Here is an 11,753-nt window from a genome sequence, read left to right on the forward strand (position 1 = left end):
GCTCAGATCTGTCTGTTTTGTATATCCGAGGATGGTCTGTCTGGCTCTGTTTAGAACGCTCTTCTGTACTCTAGATTTGGTTTGTTTGAATGGCCAAGGGCCTGTTGCTCATAGGAGAGATGCTGCAATCTTTATTTTCTGTGGAATTTTTTCAGAGGACTAAATGTAAAGGCACGTGAAAACACCATGACTGAATGCACCGTGACTATAGTTCCTTCAGCCTGTTGTGTTTTTTTAGGAGACGGCTCAATGCAAAAAAAATTCTGAGGCTGTCGTGACTTTTGGGAAACGCCTCATATTTACCCACAATGCCTATTCCGGTCTTCCTCCTCCTGTTGGCTAGAAACCAGAGTAATTATTCTGTCTGACACACCTATGCTTCAGTGTGTCACCATGCAGACAAATGTCCTAAAAATACTATAAAGGTTAAAAACAAATGAGTCATGGTTCAGCTAATGGGTTAAGGAAGTGTTATTTACATTGTTTACGCTTTAGTTGGAAAATACTTTTGACCAGTTCCCATGTAGCCGTGACGTGGTAGTCATCACACTGACAACTCATCATCAGATTGAAAACACAGGTAAATCTCATTGAGCACATGCATGGAGAGACCTTTACTATGTTTCAGGACTTCAGGAAAACACAGCTCAGGGCTTTAGGCCAAAGAGAAGAATCAGGGTGGATCTGGTTTCAACAAAGTATATCCATGTTAAATGGACCCTGGTCTAATTCTCTCCCGCAGGTGGCAAAAACAGTTTCGGTTGGTGCCGGTGCTAACACCTCCCCCCCCCCCTTCTTGACATCGCAGTCGCACTCATCTCAAGCTTTCCCAATGTCAATATCATCTCTGAATAAATATTTGCACTGAAAGATGGGCTGTATAAATGTTTTTAAATCTGAGTTTACAAACCTCCATATCTTCCTTCAACTCCAATATTTACTTGTGATCGAAACCTTGTTTGCCATTTGATGTTTATTGTATTGTATCCTCATGGAGAGTGGAATCAATGTGGAGGTTTGAGGAAATGGAAATAGCCAACTGGCCTTTTGTAATCAGATCCTCTTGTGTTTGGTGTTATTCTTCACACCTGCTTTTTCTAGTTGATCATAATACTAGACTATACACCTGTACCCACAATTACCCAAACTTTCAGTTAGTTTGTTTGTTTGTTTTTTAAGTGGACGCACACACACACTTAGATAGCACATACGCATACACATTTGTACCTCAAGGCTATTCAAATGACCAAAAACCAGAGTCTCAGGTTTGGAGAGGGGAATTCTGAGCAAGTCACTTACATGGGAACACTTCAAGGCATTGTACATCACTTGCTGTCATGCCACATGAATGCTCCCATTGTATGCAGCGCCATATAGCATTTAGATATTTGGATATGGTGAATTAGACACATGGTTATCAAAATGTGCCCAAACAGTCCAAATGGATCCAAATAATTCACTGTCGCCTCTAATTTTCTATAAGGAATTATTTTATAAAATTATTTTAGTTTTTAACATAAAATATGTTCAAATGAATAAAACATTGAAATACATTTATGCGTATTTGTCTTACTAATGGTTCAGGCGAGTAGTCTTATATACCCAGCAGGTTTTTTCTATAGAAAAAACTTTTTTCATGTTGGGACACACACTTAAAATACTGGCTCTTTTGGAAAAGGAATGGATAGCCTAAATATTTAGGGAGAAGAAAATATCTATATACTCACAGGGAGGAATGTAATTAGATGCAAATAACTTTGAACAAAATATATATATATTTATATATACAGTATATATATATATATATATATATATATATATATTGCAACGTTTAGTTTGAAGCAACATGCGACCAAGTCTTCCAGGGAAAACAAAGACTTTGTGACTCTGACCTTGGTTTTGTTGACATCTGACTCCACCGGTTGACCCACAGGTGTGTTTTAAAAATGTATAAATCATCTGGATGCTACGCAAAATAAGCTCTTGTAGGAAATTGCCATAACCATTGAAATGTTCATTGTCTTTGGATTCTTCAAGACCATGTCAATATTGTATGTACTAGTTTAGTTAAGTCTGGTCTATCTTTAATGGTGATAGAAGTCGTTTGCTTTAGCAAATTTGGTAACACTAACAGTAAGTCTTTGCTAATTACAAGTTCGTCATGACCTAATGATGAGTTAAAGAAAAATGTGTACCTTCAAGTAGTCACACAAAATACTTCTTATAGTAATTGTTAATTCATCATTAAGTAACTATTACCTCAGTTTCTGTTCACTGATTTGTGTCTCCTCAAAAACTAAATATATTCAACAAAAGCAATGAAATAGAAAAACACTACTTTATTTGTCATACTTTATTACAAAGTAACGTGGCCTGTTCCATTGATTTACACAAGTATTCATGTTCACCTCTCTCAAAATTAGACTGACTACAAATTAGGCACAGACAGGCCATTAACAAAATGGATGGCAACCACACATATTTCAATATCAGTTTATATAATTTTTCCTAACACACCAACATCGTATGTCTTTATAAACATTTATTGCACAGACATTTCTTGAACTCATCAATAGGTAATGATTAATTATATTTTGTACCCTTATTGTAAAGTGTTCGGCCCGCAAATTCTCTTTTTAAGACATTGTCACCTGACCTGACATAGAGGAATGCAAATATTTGTGATGCTTATCAGCAGTCAAAACACAGAGGGAAACAATGGGTTTACTCTCCCAACCCTAGACATGTCAGCCGGGTCTAAGCACGCCATAGAATATGGGGCAGTCCCTGGTTTCTCAACATCTCTTCAGATGTGTGTACATGTGTGTGTGTTTCTACTGCAAATGACTGATGCTACCTTGTAAATGTGTCACGTCAGTTGAAGAAGAGATCACCCTCCAGGCATCTATACCTGAATGTGAATGTGAACCTCAGCAGTCACCTGAGAGAGAAACTGAGTTCTGTCTGGTATTTTACCCAGAGCTAAGATCATGACAGCATCCTGTAACACTACTGCATCTGTTTGGTTGTATTGTTACGTGTGTGTGTGTGTGTGTGTGTGTAGCAGGTTATTTCTCTTTCAGGTAGAACTGGCATTATGAGGTTATCAGTTCACATAGAGTGGGATTATAATATTTCAAGGAGAGTTTTCCAAAAAAATAGTTATTATTAGTTATTAAAACAATTATTTTCATGTCTGGGTTTTTGGCTCGAGGCTTTGAGGAGCAGTTGAGTTTCACCGCGTGGGAAAGAGAGTGGAGAAGAAGACTGGAAAACTTAGTTTCAGGGTTTTCCCTGAAGCACACAGAGAGCAGTCTCACGCGCATCACAGACATCTTATCTCCTACCAACTGTCAGGAGAGGGACTGGTTTTTCAAGGCTGGCAGAATTTTATAACAGCGTTTTTGCAGTAAAAAATGTGCCACGCACAGGAATTTTATTTATAAACAGAGATCAAGATCCTCTTAACGAACCAAAAAGGGAAATTTGCTTTCAATATGAAACATGACACCATCAGATCACCACATCCTTTACAGAAACAATAGCTAACTGTGTAAGACATGCTGACCTCATTAAAAATCCCAGAGCAGCTGTGAAGGTAGCGCCCCATTAGATCTACGATGACATGACAATATTACCGTAGATCATGTAGATCATCACCAAAAAAGCCTAGAGATATGATTAAAAAAAACAAGAGTTGTTATTATTCCGTCATATGCTGAGTGTCCTCTTCAGCCGTGGCCTAGTTACCTGACCCCCAGTGGACTGTGAGACTGTGATTACTGAGTTCACAGTATCTGTAGAGCTTTCTCCACTTCCCGTGCTTGAAGACAGGTCAATGGACACGCTGCTTCTGGCTTCACACGGCTTCTTCGTTATGTCCTCTGCGCCCAGGCTGCCGAACGAGCCGGTAGACTTCTGCGAGTACTCGTAGACGCACTGCAGGAAGGCGTCTTTGGTGTTGTGCTGCTTCTTGAAGAGGATGATGTAGCACTTGGGCAGGAAATGGCAGCAGAGGATGCCATAGTTGGAGATGAGGATGACCACCATCTCCACGGCGGGGACGTACTTCCCCGACGTGGTCACATACACGGGGACGAAGATCACCCAGGAGATGAGGTAGATGAGCATGCCGAAGGTGATGAACTTTGCCTCGTTGTAGCTCTCCGGAAGCTTCCGGCCTTTGAAGGCGAAGGCGAAGCACACGACCGCCAGAAAGGCGATGTAGCCCAGCATGGTCCCGAACGCCACGTACGAGCCCTCCTGGCACTCGGCCAGCACAGAAGTAGGCCCCACGGTGCGGCTGGACCAGGGGCTACGCAGCACCAGCCAGAGGACACACACCAGAGCCTGCACCCCCACACAGGCCAGCACGATGGCGTAGGGCTTGTAGAGGCGCCGCAGGGCCTCCTGCAGGGACGGGTTGAAGTGGAAGGCCAGCAGGATCTTCAGAGACTTGACCAGGATGCAGGACACACACAGCGTGAAGCTCAGACCAAACAACACCTGACGCACCTGACGGAGACATCGGGCAAAATTATACCAGTGGTTCCCAAACCTTTTGTGGTAGCACGTCCTTTGACAATGAAAAAAAGCATTGCATCCACCATCACCACCACCACCATTACCACCACCACCACCACCAGATTAGTTATAAGCTACTATGTTGTAAGAGCACTACTTTACAAAATGTACCCAGGGTTTTGATTTCTTGTCCTGTTTTTTTCACCCGCACCCCCCTTGCCATAACTAACTTTTGCGTTTTAAGTTTATGATATTATACGATGCATCATTAAACAACATTAGGCTTGTAAAGATATAGAGTAATTCCATTGCTCTAACTCTGTATGATCTTTCAAATCCAGGATGTTTTCAAAGGTTTAAGGTTTCAAAGAGGAGAAATTCTACCTGTGCTTTGAGAAAATAATACGAGGGCCATAAAACTCTTTTGTGCCAAAATCCTCCAAATAAACAAATGGGGGACTCGTGATGAGGAAATGAGCTCTGTGGCAGGGTAGTTCTCAAGCTAGTTCTGGCATTCTCCCAGAGCTTTGTGGACTAGGTTAAAGTGGCGAGCCAGTGGCTGTCAGTTAGGGCAGTTTAGTGGTAAATCCTACCAGGAGCCCAAAACACAGCCACCAGCAATAAAGCAAAAGGCCTAAACCTCACATAGGCCTAATACATTTAATCACTACAGAGGCTGGGTCATCCTTGGCACAGAACAGCACAGGCTTTAACAGGATCCACATCTCACACATCCTTCATACAGTGATGGTTTATGAAAGAAAAAAGACAAATGCTGGACCAATAGAGACTTAAAGGCAGAGTCCATGATTTGGTTTCGCCAAAGATTGTTGATATTTGAGGTCAACAGCCAATAAAGTTACACCCCTCCTTCAGTGCATGTGTATTGGGATTGTTTTTGGCTCGGTCCGAACCACTATGCTTGTTTCCCATTTACAGAGCTAGGACTGTGAAAGACCTTTTTTGAGTGCAAACGCTGAATGAACAGCTAGAGGACCGTGAGACCAATTTGCTGAATTAGAATCGCGGACTGTGCATTTAAGGCTTAAGAGTAGCCAATGGCCTGTTAGCATGTGCTTCAAGTTAGCCACAGGGTGAGAGTACCTTGCACTTGATGCTGCTGGGCTGGCCCACGAAGAACGCCACGCTGGCGAAGCTCCCCATCAGGGAGAGGAGGATGATCTGGCTCAGTGGACCCCCTGCCGCCCTCACCACCGGCGTGTTCCGTTGCCATAGGAACAGCACAGCCATGGCCAGAGCCATGAGGACGCCCAGGGCTGCCAGTGACAGCAGCACGATGGCGAAGCCGTCCTCCCAGTCAAACAGCTCCAGGGTCTTGGGTTGGCAGGCTGAGCTTCTTTCTGGCGCCCACTCAATGGCAGTGTTACAGCTCAGGCACTGGTCCACATCTAACAACCAAGAGGTATGAGAGCATATAAATGTGTGTGTATGTATACATCTGTATATATATATAAACATATAATGTAATATTTAAACATAAATTATAATTTATATATATATAATTATAAGAACTAATGACAAGGACATCTGAAGAGCATTTACTGCAGTTGAAATAGATTAATTAGAGAATATATTATTTTTGCATCACATACTGTATGTACTTTGTAATTTATTTCCTGCACTACTCCACAGAAGAACATTTTAGATTTTTGTAGACAATATCATACCTGTGGGGTATGTAAATATTGTTATGTAAAATAATTGTCATGTTAAATATTAATGTTAGGCTATATTAATAGCACAACAATACATACATAATAATACATGATGTACAGTTACAAAGGACAATTCTATTGATTAAATCATTTGATCAGTTCTGCTGATTGGAACTATTTTACTAATGAAACATTTGTATCCTATGCCTTTCTAGCTACTTCTGACAGTAGACTAGGACACCAAACAAGGACTTCTCTGTTCAAGTCTGTTCAAGATAGCCACTACTGTTCTCTTTTGTCATCATTTGTGTATAGAGCATGGGGTCCCACTGTCAGAAAGACCATAGGCATGTCTGGTGGAGATGGCCTGAGGGTTTGGCATGGTTCACTGGCACAGCAGAGTTTACTGGCATGCTTTCTAAATGCTAAATGGATGGCCATGGAGGTTTCCTGCTCTGTACAGTTCCTGCTTGCCAAGTCTCGACAAGCATGGCAAGGAAGTGGAATTTTTTTTGTACATTTCAGTTATCACTGAACGGTCCCGTTCAGCGTTTAAGTGTTGGTAAAGTGCTGTTTCTCTCTCTCGCTCTCGCTCTGTCTCTCTCTGTCTCTCATTTGTCTGTGTAAATATTAGCTATCCTCTGTTTGGAGATATGGAGACTGGACTGGCACATGTGTGAGCGATGTCACCTGTGCAAAACGCACACACACATGCACATACAGACACACACACACACACACACACACACACACATACAGACACACACACACACACACACACATACAGACACACACACTCACGCACTCACGCACACGCTAAACAGCTCACCTGTGTCATTGGAGTAATGGTTCTCTGGGCAGTTGATACACTCATAGCAGCAGGTGTGCTGGCCCTCCACAGTCTTCTTCACCTCTCCTGCCTCACAGCTGTTGGAGCATTTGGACACCACGTCCTGAAGGACAGAGAGGACGTGGACATGTGTGCGTTAATGTCAGTCATTTGTATTAGCTAGTTAGCTAGCTTTGATCAGTGCCAAATGTGCTGTTTTTGGTCAATGCAATCCAAGCCTCTAGGCCGATAAGTATTTATCTTGCACTCAATAAGGACAAATCATTTATAATTATAATGTATGCTACAGTTGTGCTGTTGGAAAGCCAACTGAAACCACACTCAACAGCCTTTTCCCAAACTCTATGCAATAATGTGACCAGGATTATAGATCAAAGCTGTAAAAAAAAATATATAACAAATGATCTGCGCCCTGCTTTCTTTAATCATATATAATGATCCATCAATTGCCTCGGATTAAGAACTGAAGAGCCTATTGGGAATAGCATTAATCTTTCTCAGTACAGGAGTAAATGAAAGAACTTTGCCTTGACAAATCATTGATGCAAAAACAGGTTTAATATCTGGGCGAACTTTCAGTGCCATTGTGCTGTGTGAGTGGGTGTATGATCGTGTATGATATGCGAGGCTTTTCTTAGCACGAACTGCCTATCATTTTTGCTGAATGACTGTGAGTCTGCCTGCGCTGTCACCCCGTGGGCCTATGCAGGTTACGTTCTAGAATTATCTGCCCTCTGGGCTTCCGTCCGTTCAGAGTGCTGCGGAGTGCTGTTATCATAACATTGCGCAGGGTTTTCAACATGTTTTTTTTGGGTGAACTTTTTTAAGGGCAAGTTTTTCAGGCTGTTCACTGTTTAGTTTTGTCTTCGGGTTGGGAATCCAGCAGAAATATAAGAACAGCTTTTGCAGATGGACATTGCCTTTTGTATAGCCAAAATACATTAGCTAGTTAGCTAGCTTTGATCAGTGCCAAATGTGCTGTTTTTGGTCAATGCAATCCAAGGCTCTAGGCCGATAAGTATTTATCTTGCACTCAATGGCGAACTTTCAGTGCCATTGTGCTGTGTGAGTGGGTGTATGATCGTGTATGATGAGCGAGGCTTTTCTTAGCACGAACTTCCCATCATTTTTGCTGAATGACTGTGAGTCTGCCTGCGCTGTCACGCAGTCTACTTGCGCTGTCACGCTCTCTGTCAGAACTGTTTATGCTCCCTGAGTGAATCACCTTTAAGGGACCGAGCTGACTGGTCGGAGTAATGGAGTTGTTGTGAAGGTGATACTCGGCCACCACGTTGGTGGATTTTATGGCTCCTCTTCTGATGTTCCAGATGCAGATGTCATAACCCAGGTTCACATCTCCATGTTCATCAAATTTGTAGGACTTTCCTTCCTTCACAAACTCCGTTCTCTTCAGGGCATCAAGGAGCTGAAATAGAGAAGACAGCAAAAGGATCCATAAAGGTCAGGAAGTGAATGTGAAACGGAATCTCTATTTGCTTTAACCTTTCTAGTCCTGTGTTTGTCAGTCTGCCTCATAAAGTGTGGTGCTGAAGAACTGCCAATAATCAGTGTTAGCAGTGGGTGTTGTGTTTTACCTGCCACGGTTTGACTGCTCCAGGAGTCTTGCAATCTATTTTAGAACAGAGGTCTGCTACTGCCTGTGAGATTGCACAGATGCCCATCTGGATGCTGAAGACTGCATCTGAGTATGTGTTGTTCAACAGGATGGCTTCCGCCTTGGCACTGTCCACCAAATGGTAGAACTCCCTCAGAAAGGGTATGTTTGTGTCATTGCTCGAGTGCTTCTCTCTGCTGGCGTTCAGCTCCCTGAGGTACCGATGGAAGGGCGACATGTTGCCGCTCTTGAAGGTGAACCCCACGACCTTCCCGATGAAGGCGAAATCGATGTGCGCCAGCTCGTTGCCGGAGGTGGACCAGCTGTCGCTGGCGATCCACACCCTGTCCTGGGCAGGGCCGTCCTGCAGCTGCTCGAACACCTGCCGCATGTACGACGGCTTGGAGAAGGACACGATCACCTTTGCCCGCCCGTTGCTCCGGATGGTTTGGACCACCTGGATGATGGAGCTGTTCACTTTGGGGTTGGTCACCGAATCGGGCAGGACCTCCTTGAAGGCCAGGCAGATACCATTCTTCGCCGCCTCCGTGGCGAAACTGTCCAGCGCTGAGCGGCCGTAGTCGCCGTCCGTGGTAATCACGCCCACCCAGTTCCAGTTGTTGTCGCTTAGTAACTTCACCATGGCACGTGTCTGGTACACGTCGTTGGGCACGGTCCTCAAGAAGGCGGGAAAGCGAACTTTGTCACTCAGGATGGTGGCGGTGGACGAGTAGCTGATCTGTGACACAGGGCAGTTACAGGTGAATTTACGCAGTTCTTACACACTGGTAACTCGAAGAGCTTTACAAATGAGCAGATGAAGGAAGAGAGGAAACTAAAAGATTAAGAGCGAGATTAAGTGCAGTTGGGTGAGCACATGAAGCTCAATTACAAAATGTTTTAAAGGACTGGGACAAAGGCACAGCCTTCCTTCAATATCATTTGGATAAAGGAAACGAAGTTTTTGCATAAGGGAAAGAGCAAAGGCTGTTCATATACTGTAGAACTGAACTGAGCTGAATGTCCTCTATCTGTAGGGACAACCAGAAAGGTGAGGAGAAATGAAGTTTTTGAATCTTTTTAGATTTTTGAATCTCATAAACTACATGAGAGGGACATGAGAGATAACCAGCGTTCCACCCGTACCCCGTCCCCCCAGCTGTACCTGTGGGATGAGCTCCAGAGTGAGCAGTCGTGCCAGAGCGATGGAGAGCTCAGAGTAGGACGCCCCCAGCACTGCCATCACAGGCTGGGCACGCTCAGAACTGTTGCCACTGGCTCGGCGGCAATCACCGCCGCCGCCGTCACCACTGGAGCCTGAGTCCTGCGTGAAATTCATGGACGCCCGCAGGGCCGTGCTGACGTCGGAGCAGGAGTCATGGATGCGGTAACCCAGGGTGATACCCAGCCGGGTGAGCTGTGGCAAGCGGTTGGCCTCCTCCACGGCCTGGATCATGGCCAAGGCTTGGGTGAGGCCACCCTTATTTAACCTGTCATCGAACCAAGGAGCAGAAGGAAATAAGGGCCTCAGCATGTTTAGACTGCGAATACCAATGGGTGGATACTCTGTTTGTTGAGAATTTTCTTGGGAACTTGGAAAACAATGCTACCTGCATTGCCTTTGAAGTACGTTACATTAGTGTTTTTGTTCATTTTAATCATATCAATAGCCAGTTATGTTCATATCAATCAAGCTTGTTTAGACTATTAGGCTGATATCAAATTTGTTAAAATTAATTAAACAGCATTTGTAATATGACTGTCATGACCAAGGACACCATGATTGTAGTTATTGTGAAGTCAAGTTGGGTAAATTAGGGCACTAAACTAGGGGCACTTCCGCAAGTTTCCGGCGCAAAAAATCCATGCATTGCCGAAGCAAAGACGGAGCTTGTATTTTCCCAAATTCTTATGTGTCTTGAACGCAGCATTATACACTAAATGTGTTTATCCAAAGGTAGATAACTGAGAAAGCAAATGTTCATCAATATATAATAAAACTATTATAACAGTATGGATATGCTCTATCGACTGATTCACAGGAACTTCATTCATTATTAGAATATTTTTATGATAATTGATTATTGTTTCATATTACTCTTTTAACATGAAATGTTGGTAAACTTCTTATGACACAATTAACATGCAAACCTCCAAACAGCTGCCTATATGACTTTTATAACTATTATATATCATGCCTTTATTTCATTAATCTGTATACCATTAATTATTCATTAATTAGTTGAACACCTATCTTTTCTGGTCAGTAGTTGTAATTTAAACAGTGATGCTGTTCAGTAATACGTGCATGACCTAAACTAGTCATTAACAACTAAATCTGATCCAATTGTAAGTTATAACAGTTGTGCTTTCAAAGAATTGTCCGTAGGCACCATCTACTTCGTATCAATTGATTATTAAGCACTTTAATGAAGTACATATTGTGACAAGAGGGGGTTAAGATTATTGTTAGAGAAGTCACATGTATTAATATATACAGTAAAAGGCAAAGTGCATTACATTATTGACAACTTTAGGCAACACTATGCAGCAATTTGCCAGGGAGGTACCTCGCTAGTTTTAGACCAAAACTCTGAGATGACTTTGAGATCCATTTAAAGGCGTAAAACACAGTGTGATTAAAGTACTCACTGCACACAGACTGGGGACTGAGGCTGGCTGAGCCCTGGCTGATATACGGCTGGGCGCCGGGCCCCGGCGTGGATGGGGAAGAGCCCCCCAATAAGGATGTCTCCTGGGGCGCTGGCTCCTTCTGGGAAGATGTCCGTGGCGTGTGTCCCCAAACTCACGAGCACCAGCAGGCACAGGTGATTCAGCATGTCTCACAGCTTAGCTCAGTGTTTCTCTCCTCTTTTCTCACTCTATATCTCTGTTTTCCTCTCTCACTCCACAGTATCACTCTGCCTTCCCTCCCTCAATGTTTCCCTTTTTTCACTTTCCCCTTCCTTGCCCTGTCTCCTTCTCTCTTATGCTCTCTATTTCTCTGTCTCTCTGTCTGTCACTCTCTTTCTCTGTCTGATGGCAACTGGCTGTTTTGTAACCTGCATGTTAGACTAAAAATACACAA

At 43.2% G+C, this 11,753-nt stretch overlaps 1 protein-coding gene across 1 annotated transcript; it reads right to left on the reverse strand.

The window, feature by feature from the left end:
* Positions 1–2,291: 2,291 nt before the first annotated feature.
* On the reverse strand, positions 2,292–11,505 carry gprc6a (G protein-coupled receptor, class C, group 6, member A). Its single transcript, XM_031576921.1, has 7 exons — positions 11,318–11,505; positions 9,831–10,155; positions 8,646–9,404; positions 8,276–8,476; positions 7,030–7,153; positions 5,629–5,933; positions 2,292–4,515 (listed from the first exon to the last, which is right to left on the reverse strand). Exons 1-7 carry the CDS (start codon positions 11,503–11,505, stop codon positions 3,712–3,714), a joined length of 2,706 nt encoding a protein of 901 aa, XP_031432781.1. The 3' UTR covers positions 2,292–3,711.
* Between the last annotated feature and the right edge of the window lie 248 nt (positions 11,506–11,753).

This window comes from Clupea harengus, chromosome 11 (assembly GCF_900700415.2).
Source record: "Clupea harengus chromosome 11, Ch_v2.0.2, whole genome shotgun sequence".
Classification (NCBI taxonomy): Eukaryota; Metazoa; Chordata; class Actinopteri; order Clupeiformes; family Clupeidae; genus Clupea; species Clupea harengus.

Coding starts and splice junctions, on each gene's coding strand:
- gprc6a (XM_031576921.1), bottom strand. CDS start 11,505: ATGCTGAATCACCTGTGCCTGCTGGTGCTCGTGAGTTTGGGGACACAC. Junction 9,405..9,830: donor CTCTGGAGCTCATCCCACAG/GTACAGCTGGGG, acceptor CCTGTGTCACAG/ATCAGCTACTCGTCCACCGC. Junction 5,934..7,029: donor CCATTACTCCAATGACACAG/GTGAGCTGTTTA, acceptor CTTGGTTGTTAG/ATGTGGACCAGTGCCTGAGC.